Below are 19735 nucleotides of genomic sequence, written 5' to 3' on the forward strand. Positions count from 1 at the left end.
GAGCTGGAACACGTGAGGCTAGCAGAAGTTTTCACTGCAGAAACAGAGAGCAAATTATCAGGAGATTTCTCAAAGGTCGGAGACTATCCACACAGCAAGTCTGATTACGAGGAAACAGCTTTGCAAAGTGGGTAGCGGGCGGTGACTGAGACGCTTTTTTATTCACATTCAAACAATAGGAATTCTTCCCGCTGAAAACATGCTCTGTGATTGGTGTAGGGATGAATGTGCCTATATTGGCAATATATCCGATTGGTAAATACTGTAGGAACAATGTGCACATTTAGTGCCAGCCCAAAACAGTGCATGTTCTTGCTGGGAAGGGGCATGGTAACACAATAATACCCCCAGATGAAATGACACAACACAGTACTGCAACTTTATTCACATTATATCATGCAGTAGTGTCTCTTATTCTTGTTACATCATATGATAGTACCACATTACTCCTAACAGTATTGCCCCTTATTCACATTACACCCCACCACATTGATCTTTATTTACATTAGACCACAGGTTCTCAAACTCAGTCCTCAGGACCCCACACAGTGCATGTTTTGCAGGTCTCACAGAATCACAAGTGAAATAATTAGCTCCACCTAATGTATGGACCTTTTAAAATGTGTCAGTGAGTAATTAATACAGTACACCTGTGCACTTGCTGGTTTACCTGCAAAACATGCACTGTGTGGGGTCCTGAGGACCGAGTTTGAGAACCACTGCATTAGACCATGCAGTAGTGCCCTTTCCTTATGTTACGCCAGAAAATATTGTAGCACACCTTATACACATAATGCTGCACATTAGTAATGCATTTCATATTTACATTTTCAGATTTAATTTCATAGAGCCGCAGTCACACACAGAATATAGGCATGTACTGTAGCATCTCATTTTATTCAGCAGAAGCTGATTATTCCCGTTTGGCTAGTTTGCCGCCTCTGTATATTACAATAGAAAAAAATAATAGTGTCAGTGAAAAAAACACCTCATGACAGATACTGTACACAAGCTTATGTCACATGGTATATGCAATTGCGGTCGAATTCCGGCTGGAATTCGACCGTTTTTAAATTCAACGGAATTCGACAGTCGAATTCAGGCCCCCGGGGCCAGAATTCAACATATGACATAAAAAACGGATTTGACAGTCCCGCTGTCGAAAAACGGACCAATTGACTGATATGTGTGTCCTGGATTCGACTTTTTGGACGGCAGAAAGGTATTTTTGGCACCAGGACCGGACGCAGAGCCCGGTGCTGGTTCTAAAAATACGGGGGATCCCCTGTCATTTTTTTCCCGTATTTTGGCAACCAAGATCGGCTCAAAGAGCCCGAGGCTGATTATGCTTAGGAGGGGGGACCCCACACATTTTTTATCTGATTTTTAACCCATTCCATAAAAAAATATATATATATTTTAAAAAATATATAAAAAAACTTGTGCCTCCTAAATAGACAAACCAAGTACCTAATCCCTTCTAATATAAATAGATATGCTATTACCAATAAAAAAAACACACACAAAAATATGTTTTTAAAAAATGTTATTAGATTCCGCCAGCAAAGTGAGGCGGATTGAAACTGACGAATTTACTTCTAAAAGCACTTTGCGAATTTACAATCTTCAATTGAATATACTTTTGTCGAAATGCCGCATTTGTATCATTGTAGAAATGTCGAATTTGTCAAATGTCGAATTTCAAAAAGTCGAATGTGGAAAGTCCGATTTTTTAAAGGAAAATTACTGAATTGCATTGTCGAATTTTTTCCCGTTTTTCGACATTTTCGGGAATTCGACCGCCTGCCACGTGGTGGGAGTTCAGGGGCGACGGCCATTTTGACAGTGGATCGAGTCCGGTGTACCGTAATGATAGACCTCGCTTATCCCTATCGCTTTAGTGAGGGGATTGTGATGCTTCTTCAGCATTGCCCCGTAGCCTTCAAGACTACTGCTATCTCTCACTCCACTACTATCTCTCACTCCATCTCCGAGCGCTGGCTGCCACGTAGTGGGGGTTCAGGGGCGACGGCCATTTTGACAGTGTGCTATGCGATCAAGTCCGGTGTACCATAATGATAGACCTCGCTTATCCCTATCGCTTTGGCGAGGGGATTGTGATGCTTCTTCAGCATTGGCCCGTAGCCTTCAAAACTACTGCTATCTCTTACTCCACTACTATCTCTCACTCCATCTCCGAGCGCTGGCTGCCACGTAGTGGGGGTTCAGGGGCGATGGCCATTTTGACAGTGTGCTATGCGATCAAGTCCGGCGTACCATAATGATAGACCTCGCTTATCCCTATCGCTTTGGCGATGGGATTGTGACGCTTCTTCAGCATTGCCCCGTAGCCTTCAAGACTACTGCTATCTCTCACTCCACTACTATCTCTCACTCCATCTCCGAGCACTGGCTGCCACGTAGTGGGGGTTCAGGGGCAACGGCCATTTTGACAGTGTGCTAGGCGATCAAGTCCGGTGTACCGTAATGTGCATAGACCTCACTTATTCCTATCGCCCCTATGTATTTTAGCGAGGGGATTGTGACGCACCTTCAGCACTGCCCCGTTGTCCACAGAATCTATGTCATCACTCGCTCCATAGCTGAGAGCCTCCATGGAGTCACAGGCAGTAGCCATTTCAATTGAGTCTGCCCTGCTACAGAATTGTATGTGTACCGTATGGTGCATAGAACCTTAACAGTACATCTGCTGCAGCTTTGCCCTGGTTTATGTGATTAAAAAAATTTATAAAGTGTCTGGAAAAAACTAACATGCGTTCGTACTGTACTTTAGGAATCGAACACGGGACTCTGAGTATAGGAAGCGGAACACTTCACCACTTCGCCGCAGACAGATGAATAAATCCATTAGTTTTGATTAAGACAAATGGCTATGGGATTAGGATGCTAACATACTGTACAATATTCCTAATATCATTAGGCAATAATGAACTTCTAACACGTCCATTTGCGTCAGTGTACACTACTGGTTTTACGAGACGCACTACTAAAGTAGTCCTTACTATACAGTATACAGTATTTCAGTATTATATTTTACGGGAGCCCACACGCATGCGCAGTGGTGCTTGTAAAAAGCGACATCTGGTGGATGATCGCAGGTATTACACGTACAGGTAACGCCAAACGTCAAACGTCTGTCTCCGTGCGATTAGATAGCCTCTCTGTGACTAGGCGCGCCTCGCTACGCCCCAGTACGCTGCATATGCTCGAACGGGACAAATGCCTCAGCCACTCAAGATAAAGGTGGCTACATCTGTATGTGTATATTTGGCTGGTCTGTGGGAATCAGTGAGATAAAGTAGTAAGGAGCAATCCCTGACCGGGAGTCGAACCTGGGCCTCGGCAGAGGGAGCCATATCCTGACCACTGGATCGCCAGGGACTTGGTGTTGATAGCAGGATGGTGAAAGTATTTGTGAGAATGAACTGGATATATTGTCACAGAAGTAGGTGTTTGTGTACCCAAGGTTACTATGAAATAGGTTCTCTGGAATGACGCAGATCTGGGGGAAGAGCTGAAGACGTCAAACCGGACTGGTTACCGGTGAGACTGGAACTGGGCTGGTTACCGTCGAGACTGAGAACTGGGCTGGTTACCGGTGAGACTGAGAACCAGGTTGGTTACCGGCGATACTGAAAAACATACTGTGAAACAGGCTGGGTACTGGTATAACTGGAACGCAACTGTAATCCGGGCTGGTACCGGATATAACTGGAAACACAATTGTATGTAGAACAATGACTGTGGCTGTGACTTTAAGACGAGGCTAAAGAACGGAAGACTGTGGCTGTGACTTAAAATGAGACTGAAGAATACTGTGACTGTGTCTTTAAGATGAGACTGAAGACTAATTGAAGACTGTGGCTGTGACTTTAAGACGAGACTGAAGAATACTGCGGCTTTGTCTTTAAGACGAGACTGAAGAATACTGGATATAACTGGCAACACAGCTGTAATCCGGACTGGGTAGCAAAAGAGCAGAGTTTCACAGGAACTAGGGTAATAGCGTTACCTCTTAGGGAGCTCAGCTACTAAGCTCACACTGAGCTGTGTGATGCAAGGAACTGGCAGCTTATTTAACACAAGTTCCTTTACTTATACTTCCTGGTTCTTGGTGATTGGTGAACAGTCAGGTGATTCAGAGAGTCTCAGGCTGGCACAAGATTGAATAGCTTCAGGTCAGGTGATCAGACCCTGTCATGTCAATACTCCAGGTTAGGCTCTGATGTGGAGTGAGGCCTAGTAGGCCAGAAAAACACTGAAGCCTAAACTCCTAAATGAGCAGAGGATGCTGGCTTTTAGGCCCATATACCGGAGAGCTGAGCCCAGTGGAGAATGTATCTGGTGACCACTGGAGTCAGAGAGGCACATAGTATAATGACAACAATGATTGCTGTGTTGGCACAGCATAGAGAGACTTGCTGAATTCACAAAGAAAGTTAATCAACACAGGTGGAGCTCGTTAACTCTCACCTTCCAGGCAGAGAACTGAGCATTCAGGAAACTCATGGTACTGGCAAGCTGTTTATCACAGTGAGCAGAAAAAATGCAGGATACAGGACAGATGGCTGAAGTAAATCACCAAATATGAGAATTACAGTCAGGATCATGACAGTATTCCCCTCTTCACATTTGGACTCCGAACACCTATCTTGAAACTCAGAGGAATTTGAAAAGTTATACAGAAGAACTTACGACCTTCGTCAGTGCCTCATCTTCTTACGGGAACATCTGGATTTAACCAGGGAGAGTAGAATTCCCTGTAAAGAAAAAACCTCAGAAAAAACATAAACTGGTTCAAATTCAGAGTCTGAGTCCAAGTCTAATGGAAGATATGAATCTCCCTTAGATACACAGTTTGGAGATGACAGAGAAGAATTCCTTGGCGGAGAACTTCATATTGGGCTAGGAGTGACTGCTAGATGACCAGTTTGAACTACTAGTTTCTTACAGGAGAAGATACTTGGATTATCCTTGGAAGGATAGCACAAACTTCCTTTTGTAGCAGACTTTGGTGAAGAAGAAATGGAATTCTTTTTAGAGTATGATTTCTTAGCAGAGTCGAGTTTCCAGGGTTTGGGACTAAATTCTTTGATCACTGCATTACTAACAGTATGTAAATCATGGAGCACAGGATCATTACTCTTGAAAAGTGTGGTAGCCCACTCCAAGGCTCTTCCTCTGAATGCAAGGAACGTATATCGACTAACGTTGAAAGGAGTTACTGCACCCGAATGATCTGACTCCATCAGAGAGAGAAATCGATCAACTAGAGCGGCATATTGCAATAAATCTCTATCAAAGTAAATAGGTGCTTAAACATCGGATGAAAGCTTAGAGGCTAAAACTGATGACACACTTTCAGAAACTGGATTGGAGTTAGTTTGAGGGACATCAGACTGATGAAAAAAATATCCTTTCTGAAATTTTCTGGCTGAAATCATCAACTGAGAAATCACTTGAAATGTCCTTCTGGATAGAGATGCTAGTAATTCTCTGAACTTGAACCGGCTGGGACCGGAGGAATCCCTGGACCCAGGCACGGAACCGGATTGAGTCCAGAGAAATTAAAATTGGTTGGGACCGAAGGAGGCAGATTCCATCTGGAACCGGAGTGAGTAGAATCCAAGTATTCAGATGTCCCATCCTGCACCTGAACCATGCTGGATGCCAACAGGGTGGTGCTCTTTGAAGATGGCAAACCAAACAGGAGTTCATAATTGCATCTGTAGCACAAAGATTTCCATCTGGGAACTTTGCTCTGGATACTTCCCTTGGGGATAAAACTCTGGTGACTCCTCCTGGGATTAACGAATCAGACATCTCGCACAAGGTTGTTATTTCCAGCACCCCTTCTGGGGTTGACAGATCAGAAACTCCTTTTTGACAAGAAGACTCATATGCCCCTACTAGAGCTTAAACTTCGGATACCCCTCCTGGAGTCAGCAAAGCAAATGCCTCCTCAGAGGCTGCAGAGTCTAATGTGCTTTCTGGTGCTGAAAGTTTGGATGCCCTTCCTTGGGCGGAAGAAACAAACACCCGTCCTTGGGCTGAGGACACAGATGCCCCTCCTTGGGCTGAGGACACAAATGCCCCTCCTTGGGCTGATGACACAGACACTCCTCCTTGGGCTGAGGACACAGATGCCCCTCCTTTGGCTGTGGACATAGATGCCCCTCCTTGGGCTGTCAGACACAGACACCCCTCCTTGGGCTGCAGACACAGATGCCCCTCCTTGGGCTGCAGAAACAGACCCCTCTGTGACTTTAAGTGGATTAAACATTCTTTTCTAGACACTCAACTTGGGATAGGGTCTTTTAATCACAGGACCCCAGTCATAAATTTGAGACTCTTTTTGAGAAGCCTTCTTAACACCCCATCAGCAGTAGCAAGATCGGCTACTGTAGAGGACTTGTAGACATCAGCGCTTTGATACTGAGATTTTTCACCATTTCCAGGTTTGCAAAGAATGCAATCCTTAACAAAATAACCAAAATTTCCACAGTATAGACAAAGGTTTAGCTCCCTACGCTGCTGACCTTCAGCCTCAGAGAGCTTGGGCCATGGATAGCTCTGATGAACAACTTTTCCTTGCACAGAGGAAGAGACTTTAGTAACTGGATGGGACAAAAAAGATTCAACAATGTTGGTGGTATTCCTGAGGAGTTCAGGCATCACAGAATGAATACTAATCAAAAGTTATTTTAACTGTATTAACATCTGGTAGAGAATCCGCAGTTGGTCTGGAGTCTGAGTACAGAGAGTCTGAGAATCTCTGGAGGAGTTCCACTGCAGACACTGTGCCAATTGATGCTGTGTCGACTTCAAACCCTACAATATTGCTTAGGAGGTCTCGTGTCAGACAAACTTTCAGCCGAGTCCTTGTGGCCAGTTCCTACTGTCATGACTATAGTTTTGTGAATCTGGCATATATGTGAAGTCCATGTGGGTAACATGTGAATTATGTGTATATTTGGCTGGTCTGTGGGAATCAGTGAGATAAAGTAGTAAAGAGCAATCCCTGACCAGGAGTTGAACCCAGGCCTCGGCAGAGGGAGCCGTATCCTGACCACCAGGCACTTGGTGTTGATAGCAGGATGGTGAAAGTATTGGGGAGAATGAACTGGATATAATGTCACAGGAGTATGTGTTTGTGTACCCAAGGTTACTATGAAATGGGTTCCTTTGAATGATGCATATCTGGGGGGAAGTGCTGAAGATGTTGAACTGGACTGGTTATCGGTGAGACTGGAACCGGGCTGGTTGCTGGCGAGACTGAGAACCAGGCTGGTTACCGGCGAGATTGAGAACCGTGCTGGTTACCAGTGAGACTGAGAACCAGGCTGGTTACCGGCAAGACTAAGAACTGCACTGTGAACCAGGCTGGGTACCGGTATAACTGGAACACAACTGTAATCCAGGCTGGTACCGGATATAACTAAAACAGCAACTGTATGTAGAACAATGATTGTGGCTGTGACTTTGAGACGAGACTGAAGAAATGAAGACTGTGGCTGTGACTTAAAACGAGACTGAAGAATACTGTGACTGAAAGACAAGACTGGAGACTGTGGCTGTGTCTTTAAGACGACACTGAAGAATACTGGATATAACTGGTAACACAGCTGTAATCCGGACTGGGTAGCAAAAGAGCAGAGTTTCACAGGAACTAAGGTAATAGTGTTACCTCTTAGGGAACTCAGCTACTAAGCTCACACTGAGCTGTGTGACCCAGAGAACTGGCAGCTTCTTTAACACAAGTCCCTTTACTTCCTGGTCTTGGTGATTGGTGAACAGAGTCAGGTGATTCAGAGAGTGTCAGGCTGGCACAGGATTGGATAGCTCCAGGTCAGGTGATCAGACCCTGTCATGTCAATACTCCAGGTTAGGCTCTGATGTGGAGTGAGGCCTATTAGGCTGGAAAAACACTGAAGCCTAAACTCCTAAAATGAGCAGAGGATGCTGGCTTTTAGGCCCAAATACCAGAGAGCTGAGCCCAGTGGAGAATGTATCTGGTGACCACTGGAGTCAGAGAGGCACATAGTATAATGACAACATTGATTGATGTGTAGGAACAGCAGAGAGACTTGCTGAATTCACACAGAAGGTTAATCAACACAGGTGGAGCTTGTTAACTCTCACCTTCCAGGCAGAGAACTCAGCACTCAGGAAACTCATGATACTGGCAAGCTGTTTAGCCCAGTGAGCAGAAAAAAACGCAGTATTCAGGACAGATGGCAGCGGTAAGTCATCAAATATGAGAACTACAGTCAGGATGATAACAGTGGATATAGTTAGATGTATCCATATTACACTCCATTTGGATTTCATACAGGTCAGTTGGAGCTGATCTAATTTTGTGTTGCACACAGGTTACAGAACAGTGATTATTTGCAATTGGCAGCACAACATTTGTTTCAAACTATCTGGAGAAGCTGTCTCCACATTTGTTACCAATCTATCTAATTTGCAACATTGTATCATTCCTTCAGGATTCTCCCGGAGAGATCTTTAATGTGTATTTATTATAGGTTTTGATATATTGGTTTCCCGGCGATATTGTTTCAAGCAATTTATTTATTACATTTTAATGGATTTATTGGTTGCACATTGATTGATGTTTTTGATTTATTAAGCAATTCATAGCTTAGACATTTGACCTCATGTGTGCCAGTACTCCTTCCTTTCCCCCTTCTTGCATTTGACTGTGTTTACCTGGGTCCAGCAGGGATGTAGTTAAAATGCCGCCGGAGAAGGCCCAGAGCGGTCAAAATACTGACGCTAGAATCTCGAACGTCGGCATAATGCCAGCATCAAAATCCAAACGGTGCTTGAGATCCCAGCATCAAAATACTGATCCTAGAATCCCAAACGTTCTTTTAGCAGGGGGGGCTGGGAGGTTAGGATTAAGAATTACAGAGAAAGTTAGTGTTAGGGTGCAGAGACGAGAAGGGGATGTTAGGTACCAGGGAGGGGTATTATGTTTAGGCACTTGCAAAGGGAGGTTATGGTTGAGTGTAGGCAGCGGGGAAGGGAGGGTTATGATTAGCACCACCGGGGAAGGTTAGAGTTAGACACCCACAAGGAAGGGTTAGGCTTAGGGTAGGGGGCAGGGAAGGGTTAGGGTACTTTCTGCAGGGCTCTCGGTATTCTGATGAATAGGATGCCACTGTCGGTATTCTGATCGCCGGTATCCTGTCCATCGGTATATCATACCAAATCCGTACAGCAACCCTGTTTGGAGTGGTGCAGCACTGAGTAGTGTTTCCAGGAAGCGCCCAGCCTGTTTTCTCTTTTTTTTTATATTTAAAGCGATGAAAAAGTAAATGTAAAATGTAATTTTTTTTCTTTTACAGGCTCTGAAAACCAAGTTACTTCTGTTGGAAAAACGTTTGTCACAGCATTTCTGCAAAACCAGGATTTTAAGGAAATGCCTCAATGGGAAATAGTTGTGACTGGCACTTCACCTAACACCACAGTTACTTTCACTCTTATGAACTCCAATTTTAGTAAGGTTATGGAGATTGGCAAACATGAATCTGTTACAATTCCTATCACATCTATTGATGAGTTGAAAGGAACAGCATTAAGTCCACATGCAGTGCAGATTACAGCTGATGCAGATGTCACTGTGATGTCTCGTAATTACAGAAACAAAAGTGGTGATATGACTTTAATTTACCCTGTTCATCAGTTGGGATTTGAATATTTTATAATTACCCCTCAAAAGGGACCAGAAAATCAATATAAAGAATTCTTATTGGTTTCATATGAAAAACCAACAACTGTTGACATCTATCTAAAGGGTACTATAAATTATAATGGGACTAATTATTTAAAGGGCGACAAGATGACACTGAACCTTGAGCCATTCAATATTATTCAAATTCAGAGTAAAGATGATCTCTCGGGCACTAAGGTTGTATCTCAACATCCTGTGGCTGTCATGACGGGGCACACATGTGCTGAGAATAACATAAAATGTTCCCATGTCTATGAACAGCTCCGTCTGCTGAAAGTTAGGGAACCTCATTCTTTATCCTGAACTTATCTTTCCAGACTAACCATGACAATGTCTTAGTTATGGCTTCTCAAAACACGTCCATTCAGTACCAATCTTGTGGAAAAAAAGTGTCAAAAAATGTGGAAGCTGGAGAAATGGTTCAGATTAATGGCTGTAGCTCTTCACCATTGACCATTGACAGCAATAGTGAAGTTCAAGTTTTGCTTCATGGCACCAGTAGGATATTGAAGCACAGGCCTATTGGTTCATTTCTAACTGTTATACAAGCCAGTAAATCATTTGGCTTTACATATAACCTTATTGGACAAGATATGTTTGAATCTAATGTGGCTGTTCTTACAATCAAGACCTCAAGTGTTCCTGGTGTTACTTTTGATGGGAAGTCTCCAACAGACATTGAGTGGAAAAATGTCCCTGGATCTGAGTACTCCTACGCAGAATATGACTATGGCAGTGGCTTCAGCTTTCATACTGTCCAGCACCCTACAACACCCTTTGGACTTCTCAGTATTGGGTACTCAAAGAACATGACCTATGGATTTGTGGCTCCCTGTATTAAAGGTAAATTTTATGTCAATTGTTGTTTGAATGCAAATACAATTTGTTTAATTCAGACATTGATCTGAAATTTAATAATAAATTACTAATAGACCTAAAAATTATTTATATTTTCAAAGAGCTTAATTTCAATGGAGAAAAGTTATTTTTCTTTTATATAACTATTTCATCTTACCAAAACAAAATTAATATTAATTTCTTATCTAAATTTGGAATTGTTTGGAAATATGTCATTATTATTATGTATTTAATTTTTTATAGCTATTTATAGTAAATTATTTTTGAATGCAGGTACTTTATTATCATTTTAAATTGTTATTAAATTTATTAATTTTTGATTGTACATTTAAGCCCCTTATTACAAGACTGTGTTTTGGTTAAAAAGCCATGCCCATCCGTTATAGGTCTTCCAGGTCATAAGAAAGTTTTTAGATATCATTTACGTACAGTAAGTGTATTCATTAATCTAAATAGTGTCCTGCTCATTACAATGGTTTTCTGATATGTCAGTTATGCTACTCTCATGTTAGTTGGGTTAGGGACTTTGTCAGCCTGAGGTGCTCTTGGCTAACTGTTGATTTTGTTAGACTGTCATCATCTTTTTAAAGCATATTTATAAACAGTTGGGAATACAGTATCTCTAAACCAGTAATATATTTCTCATTTATGCTAGAAATTGTACAATAAGTAGAAACTTTTTTTTTTAAGATGTGATAGTTTCTAAAACAAACAGATGGTTTTATTTAACTTCAATAGTTTTTATTGAGGGAGAAACAATTTTTATGGGGTACAAAAAGGAAATGGGGATGAGTAATACAATATATTGTGGAGGTAGAAGGAGCAATTAAGATGTGGCCTAAGACATATCTGCTGGGGGGAACGGAGGGGGGAACAATATGGAATAACACTAGGGTTGGGTCCGGTGTAAGGTGAGTGTTTAGAACTTTATTGATCAAGTCAAATACTTTGGACTAGTATTTGGTAATTACTGGGCAGGACCAAAATATGTGGTAAATATGACCTACAGATCCACATAGCCTCCAACAATTATTGCTACAGGAGGGCCAAAATCTGTGTAGGCGGTCGGGGGTCAAATATAATCTGTGGATTAGTTTTATGTGCATTTCAGTGTGGTTCAAACATTGGGACAAGGAATGGGAAGCTAAGAAGGTATTTTGCCATTCAGTCAGTGATAGCGTTCGTTCTGCTTAAATCCAATTCCCATTTTAATTGTGCGTTAGATTTGGAAGGGGAAACAGGGGTAACAGACTTGTGTCTCAGTGCTCCAATGGACACCAAATCCCTTTATGTAACAGTTTTTTACAGTCTCTGTGGTACCACTTAAATTTGTATCCAAGCACGGGGGAGAGCTTGGATACAAATTTAAGTGGTACCACAGAGACTGTAAAAAACTGTTACATAAAGGGATTTGGTGTCCATTGGAGCACTGAGACACAAGTCTGTTACAAACAGTCAGTTGGACTGGTACATATATAGCCTTTTGAGATGGCTTTTTAAGGAGATATGGACATGGGCTTGAATCAAATTGAACAATTTTAAAGTATTTTTATTTTGTCTTATGAATGTATTTAAATAAAACTACTATTAAGTAATTGAATTACATTTTTTCAGCGCTCCTATAAATTCTTTTTTGTAATTTTGTTTTGTAGTAGGTGGAACAGTACCGCCAGTAGGAGCTGCAGAGATTTGTTATTTATTGAAGTGGTATATGTGTATAGATTTTTTGGTGGATTAATAAGCACTGTGTTTTTATTTTTATTGAAACAGGGGTAACCAATAGTTTATACCAGAATGTGATATCATCTCTAGATTTATTTAAAGAAAGACGAGAGAAAAGCAGATGTGAGGTTTTGTCTGGTGACAGCGAGGTAGTGGGAATCGATCTCCACCAGTGTGCAACTTGCAAATAGTGGAAGCGTTCTGTGACAGGTAGGGAGAACTTCAGTTGGAGAGCTGAGAAGGGCAATAGAAAAAGTAAGTTGAGTAGATCACCTAGATATAATATGCCTGCTTGTCTCCATTTATATAGATTAAGATGGGGTATCATCATTGTGAGTGTAGTGATGGAGATCTGGGTGATGCAACAGGTAGGGGACATTAGAGTGGCAGATAATTTGTTCCAGGTTTTCAGTGCAGTTTGTGTGGATGAAAGTAGATTTGAGAGGGCAGGTCAGAATGCCTTAGGGATGCGGAATATATCTGCAAGAGGGAGTGAGTGAGCTTGAATTTGTTCAATCTCCACCCAACCTATCTGAGCATTAACATTAAAATAATTTTTAAGGGAAGCCAGAAGAGAAGCTGCTTGATATAGGAAGATGTTAGGTAAACATAGTCTTCCTAAAGCCCTCAACATAATCATTTTAGAATGTGCAAATGAGGGTGGTTTTGATTACCAGACATATCTAGACATTATAGAAGAACAGGTCTGGAGGGCCTTTTTTGGAAAATTATATGGGATCGTGTGGAACAGGTACATTAGCTTGGGTAGGGGAGACATTTTGAATGCAGCCATACGTCCAAGCCAGGAGACCTCATATGACACCCAGGCTTCCGTTAGGGCCTCTAATGTCTCTATTAGAGGGGAAAAACTGGAAGCAAAGACATCAGGAGTGTGAATAGGAATATTAATACCTAGGTATTTTATCATATGTTTCCGCCAATTATATGGGAAGGAGTTTTGGAGGGCTGGCAAGGAGTGGGATAGGTTGATAGGCAAGGCATCTGTCTTTGTGGTGTTGAGCTTATAGTAAGAAGCTAAGCTATAGGCATCTAAAGTAGAGTGCAAGAGAGGGAGAGTAGTAGTGGGGTCAGAGATAAAAAGGAGAACGTCATCTGCAAAAAGACATAATTTGTGGCGGAAGGAACCAAATTGTGAAGCTGGAAATTGGGGATTGTCACGAATTGTAATGGCTAGGGGTTCAATTGATAGAACAAATATTAGAGGGGATAGGGGGCAACCTTGTCTGGTAGAATTTGTAATTGGAAAAGAGACGGATAGGAATCCATTGCTGAACACTCGGGCCGTGTGGGAGAGCTATATAATGCTAAAATAGAGGCTAGGATATGATTTCTAAAGCCAAAGCGGAGAAGAACTTCACGCACCCAGTTCTGTCTATCAAAGGCCTTCTCAGCATCCATGGATAGCAAGAGAAGACCCTGATCTTTAGAGAGTGAGTCGATCAAGTTAAAGAATCTGCACGTATTGTCTGACGCTTGTCTTCCTGGCACAAATACAGCTTGGTCCGGGTGCACCAGCAATGGAAGAATTTGGTTGCTATGCGTAGCAATCATCAGTTTGGCGTAAAGTTTGATATCACAATTGAGCAGTGCGATAGGGCGGTAGTTATGTATATAGGCAGGATCTTTGCCGGGCTTGGGAATAGTAACTATTTGTGCTTCTAATATTTCTGATGGGAGGGTGCCTTGATCAGGGATTGTATTGAAAAGAACAGTCAAATGGGGGGAAATAATATCGTGGAATGTGGCATAAAAATCAGTAACAAACCCGTCCGGGCCTTGTTTTGGGGAGAGGAATTGATAGCTGTGGAGACTTCAGCAGTGGACCATGTGGTATTAACTGCAGATAATTGCTCCTGGGTGAGAGTGGGAAAAGAAAGATTGTTTAGGAAAGAAGAAATAGAAAGAGGGGTAGGTTGAGGATTTGAGGAGTCAGCTAGCAAATTATAAAGTTTGGTGTAATATTGTGGAAATTGATTTGTTATGTCTCTAGGGTTTAAGATCTTTTGTTTGGAGGAAGACTAGATGAATTAATCTTATTTCTAGCTTGCTGAGCTCATAGTTAATGGGCTAACATTCTACCAGATTTAATACCTAGGAGATAAAACATTTGCCTCATCCTATTCAAAGCCGCTTGGGTATGAGCGAGAAACAGTTTTTGGAGTTGGCTGCTGTGGCCGGAGAGACCCCAGCCAACGTGGACAATGGCGGCGCGGCACTGAAGGGGTTAACCCTCAGTGACCGGCGCCATATTCAAGGACAATGGGCGCTTGGCGCCACTTTTAAACTGTGCACTGGTGCTAAGCGCCATCTTTAAATGTAGTGTGGGTGCTAGGCACCGGGTATTTAAAAATATATTTAATACTGTGTTTTCACCAATGTTATATTTAATGCAATAGGCACAGTTGTAGGATTGCACATTTACATTGCATGCAAATGCCAGCACTTAGAAGGAATGTGTAAGCTGTGTTGGTTTTAGAATGCATTTACGTTTGTGGACAAATGGCTTTGGAAGCTTCTCACCTAGGAATTGAGATGCTGATGACCCTGGCACCTGGAAAGGGGTGTATGGACAAGCCATTTCTTTGAAATTGAGATGTGTCTCTGTGTAACTTTATAGACACATGCAGGTGAAAGGATTTGTTTGCTGTCTTCTCTGAATATTGTGTGAACTGGGTTTGCATGGAGATGTTAGAGAAGACGGGAACATGTTAATCAGATTGTGTTTTACAAATGCAAACTAGTGGGTTTCATTCAACAGTTTGATGTAAGATTTCTTAGGCTGCATTATGTGTGATGCAGATTATGTTTAATTTACAGTATAAGAACGTTGTCTATGTGTGAGAGGGTGAATGCAATTGAAATGCAAGTTACATTTACATTTTTGAAAGAGACAGGAACATGGTAATCAGATTGTGTTTGGGAAAGCCACTGGTTTGGTTATATATGAAGAGGAGCAGGAATGTGCTTTATCTAATTCTTAACTTTTGAAATGTAACTTGTATTTCTTTATATTTTCTGTGATAACCTGATTGGTTGGAGAAGATAGAGAGGGCTTACCCCCCTGTGGTACTGTGTGTAGAACTGAGATAAAAAGAGGATGCCTGTGAGCCTGCAGTTTGTAGTTGTACCATCTTATTCTACTGGAACATCTTGCTGTATACTGTTGCCCCTAGCAATAGGGAAGAGTTAACTTTAGAACTATTGCAAATAAATACCATTTGCCTCAAGAAGACCGCTTCATCTTGTGAGCTACAGGGTTATGCCAAACATAGCCCCGTCCTCCGACTGTCCAGGGAAGCACCTAACGTCTCCAAGTTCCGCCTTCTGCCAGCTACCGGCAGAGTCCTAGCAAGTGGCTAGTGGGGATTCGTCAACACCACACAGGTGTGGTAAGGCAGTGCGTCGGCACATACAGAGCAGAACCGTGGTTCCAAACGCCACGGCAGGTTAGGAGTTTGGTTGTGGCAGCATAAACCCGCCCACAGCGCAGTGGGTGGAGTCAGTAACAGGCGGTTACTGACGGTAAGCGGGAATCCCCTATGTGGTCAGGCCTCGTGTGACTTGACCTTCCAATTTGTGCTCAGGAGACGGGACGCGAAAGCGGCGATTGCTTTCGTACGGGACCGTTCTGTCACAGCTGCGAACATTGGAGATTTCTTTTTTTAAGAGTTCTAGAGGGATTGGCTATGTTCTGTGATTTGAGATCTATCAATTCAGCTTCCAGTTTCATCTGTAGTTGGAGGGCTTGTTTCTTGAGGGTGGCACCAGCTTGAATGGCAGCACCACGGGTAACAGCTTTATAGGCACACCAGTGGTTTATAGTGGAGGTGTCTAGGGGGGAATTAGTAGCTAGATAGGAGTTTATGGCATCAAGGATAAAAAAATTTGGACAAAGGATTATTTAGGAGATAGCAATAGAGATGCCACTGTCTAGGGGGGTTCTGGGTGTCATGGAGGTTCCATTTCCAAAGAACGGGGGCATGGTCAGACCAAGTAATCGGTAGGATATCAACGTCCCTAGTTCTCTGGCGAGACCATTTATCACATAAAATTAAATCTATTCTAGAATAGGAGTTGTGGACTGAGGAGTGGAATGTATATTCCCGCCCCGAGGGGTTACGGGTTCTCCAGACATCATATAGATCAAATTCTGTGAGTAAATTGCAAAAGGCTAGAGAGGGACCAGATTGAATGGATGGGATAGAGTGACAGGGTTGACAAGATTTGTACATTTTCGGATCTAAAACTAAATTGTGGTCACCTAATACAACCAGTGAGCCCTTAAGTGATTTATGTATTGTGAGAAACAATTTATGCAGAAATGGTACTTGGTTAGAGTTATGGGCATATAGGCATACTAGTGTAACAGGTTTGTCATGTAGTAGACCTGCAAGAATCAGGTAACAGCCACTTTTGTCTGAGATTTGAGAGTGGAGGACAAAGGAGACATTTTTGCTAAAGAGGATAGCCACCCCTTTACGTTTGAATGGGCCATTTGCATAAAATCCTGCGGGGAAGTTACTGTTTTTAAAAAGGGGAGGGTTGGCAGAGGTGAAGTGGGTTTCTTGCAGTGCGACAACATCTGCTTTTTGTTGGTGGAAGAAAGAGAGGGCCAATCTATGTTTGTTAGGTAAGTTCAGTCCCTTAACATTGAGAGAGAGAAGGTACAGCATTGGAAATACATATCAAGAATGAGAGAATGAAATCTATTCTGAACATAGCAAGTGCAAATGTACCAAAAATCAGAGTACCACAGTGAATGGTGGATTGAAACGAATCTGGAGCTTAGAGGAGAAAGGGGCATGTGGGGGATTGGTGAAAATGGTTTAAACCAGGGGTTGAGGAGGGAAACAAAAAAAGGCCCGGTATATTGGACCTGCATGACTACTACAGGGGAAAAATATAGGAACTTGCAGTAGTATAGAAAAAGTTGGGGGCAGGCTGACGTAGCAGGCACTGCCAATCTAGTATAATATCTAGAAAAAATACAAACATGTAAAGTAAATCTCACAAAAAACATAGGTGAGAGCATAGGGGATGGTAGAAAATAGTCAACAGGGAATATCCCCAAGACGTAACATTACCCCTAAATGAGAAAACAAATCTAGGTAAATCATTACAGAATAACAGTTATAGAATAACGAGTGAAAAAGTAAACCTGTAACATATAGACCTGGATAAAAGTCAACAATTTAAGTGAACAACATTATTAGTAGAGACTTCGTCTCTCAGTAGAAGGGAAGAGGTCTATAACCTCAGAGAGCCGAAGAAAAATTTGAAAGGACCCTGTACAGTAATCAAATAGCTCAGGTGTTTGACCATTCCTGACGGATAGTGGTAAGGCGGGATGATGCAGATGGCTTTTGAACTGTGATGTCCCAATCTAACAACAATATGACTCCCGCATCTAGGGAGGAGATGATGTAGGTTGAGTCCTCATAGGTAATTATTAATTTAACTGGAAATCCCCAGCGGTACAGGATGTCATGGGACCTAAGAGCGAGAGTAATAGGAGTAAAGGCACGCCTCTTTGCAATGGTGGCAGCGGAGAATTCCTGAAAAATTTGAAGACCCCCAGTGTATCTGAATTTTGGGATTCTCTAGCGGCTCTCAAGATGCATTCCTTAACAATAAAGAAATGCACACGGAGGAGGGTGTCTTTAGGAAGGTCAGATGAAATGGTGCGTGGTCTAGGGAGGCGGAGGATACGGTCTATCAGGAGCTCTGCGGAGTCCGCAGCGGGAAGGAGTTTCTTGAATAGAGCAGTGGCATAGGACTCTAATTCAGAGTTGGTAACCAAGACAGGTTACCAACTGCCTCTGATCTTGATGTTATTGCGTCGTGATCTGTACTCCATAACCGCTAGCTTAGACTTAAACTGGTCCAGATATTGTTGTTGGTGATTGTGAGAAGAGATCAATTTGTTATGGGAGGCGACAAGTTCTTCCACCTTGCGTTCCAAGCGGTCAGTCTTGTCCTCGGTCTTGACCTTGCGGACAGCAGAGGGTAGATCTTTACAAAGTTCTGTCTTGCAAGCAGACAGGATCTGACAGAGGGATCTCACAGTCAGAGGTGCATCAGATTCACAATCAACTCCCAAAATTGTGAGTGCAGAGGACAGGACACTCGACACCACAGGATCTGGCATGATGGGTGGAGAGGAGATACTTTGTAAAGGGGAAATTTGGAGGGGTTTCTGGGGGGAGGAGATTTTGGGAGGTATTGGGTCTTTGTTCTTTTTGGGAGGCATTTGTCATCATCGGGAATGTATCCAGATAGGAAATAAAAGGCGGATAGAGGATATCGAGCAAAGCTCACCACATGGCGAGTGCAGAGAGCCTGTAAGGGGCCTTGCTGACATTATTCCAGCAGATGAGATGCCACTGTCGGTATACTGACAGCCAGCATCCCATCTTCCAGGATATCGGATGTATCCCACAGCAACACGAAATCGCATCCAACAAGGTAGAGTAGGGTCCAACGGGTATGGGTCTCAGGGTCGACAGTGTCTAGTGTGACACACATTTGGTCGACACCTATTGGTCGACAGTGACTAGGTTGACACAGGAAATAGGTCTTGAAGAGAAAAAAGTTAATCAACTTGGGTAGCAGCACTCTTCCCCTTCCACAAGCGAATGAATTATTTTTTAATAGAAATAACATGTTCTGTACTTTATTGGTAATCTTGTAAAAATAAAGAAGACATTACAATACCCATATGTGATGTAAATATCTTTAATATTATCACATATGATGTATTGTATGTCCCTTTATTTAAAAGGGGACATGTAAAGTGAAGTATAAAATCAATAGACAGAATAACGTGTAGAGGGGGAAAAAAAAAAATATATTTTTTTAATTTCTACGTGAATAAAAGATTTTTTTTTTTAAAGAAAATGCTGGTGCAAAATCATTATGTAACATTTGTTGCTATATGATAAAGATATCCAAAACAACACTGCATACATCCAAATGACAGTGTAGCTGTCTACTAATATATGAATATAAGACTCATATTGCCCCCAAATAACATCAATGTATTTTTACATATTCTGTACCAGCTTATGGTTAGACACTGGGTCTTACGAGTTCCATTATGATTTTCTGAAAAAGAATGTGTTAGGAATGTTGCTACACTGCTACATTTGTAACTATTTATAGACATCACTGGCAAGAACAGTCAGTGGTAGTCTTAAGTAATCATCATATGATCTTTTGAATCACAGGTATTTGTTAAATGTACTGGATAAAGACAGCACAAAAGCATTTTCTTTAAAAAAAAAAATTTTGAAAGTAAAAATATTTTTTTCTCTACATGTTATTCTGTCTATTGATTTTATACTTCACTTTACATGTCCCCTTTTAAATAAA

The 19735-nt window shown here is 42.1% G+C and overlaps 1 protein-coding gene across 1 annotated transcript; it reads left to right on the plus strand.

Moving 5' to 3' along the window:
• Nucleotides 1–8319: 8319 nt before the first annotated feature.
• Nucleotides 8320–12534, plus strand: LOC134966866 (IgGFc-binding protein-like). The gene is given in 4 exon segments (XM_063943906.1): nucleotides 8320–8356; nucleotides 9378–10025; nucleotides 10028–10606; nucleotides 12392–12534. Coding segments are annotated over 4 exon segments (1407 nt in total).
• The last annotated feature ends 7201 nt before the right edge of the window (nucleotides 12535–19735 follow it).

The sequence above is a fragment of the Pseudophryne corroboree genome, chromosome 10, assembly GCF_028390025.1.
Source record: "Pseudophryne corroboree isolate aPseCor3 chromosome 10, aPseCor3.hap2, whole genome shotgun sequence".
NCBI lineage: Eukaryota > Metazoa > Chordata > Amphibia > Anura > Myobatrachidae > Pseudophryne > Pseudophryne corroboree.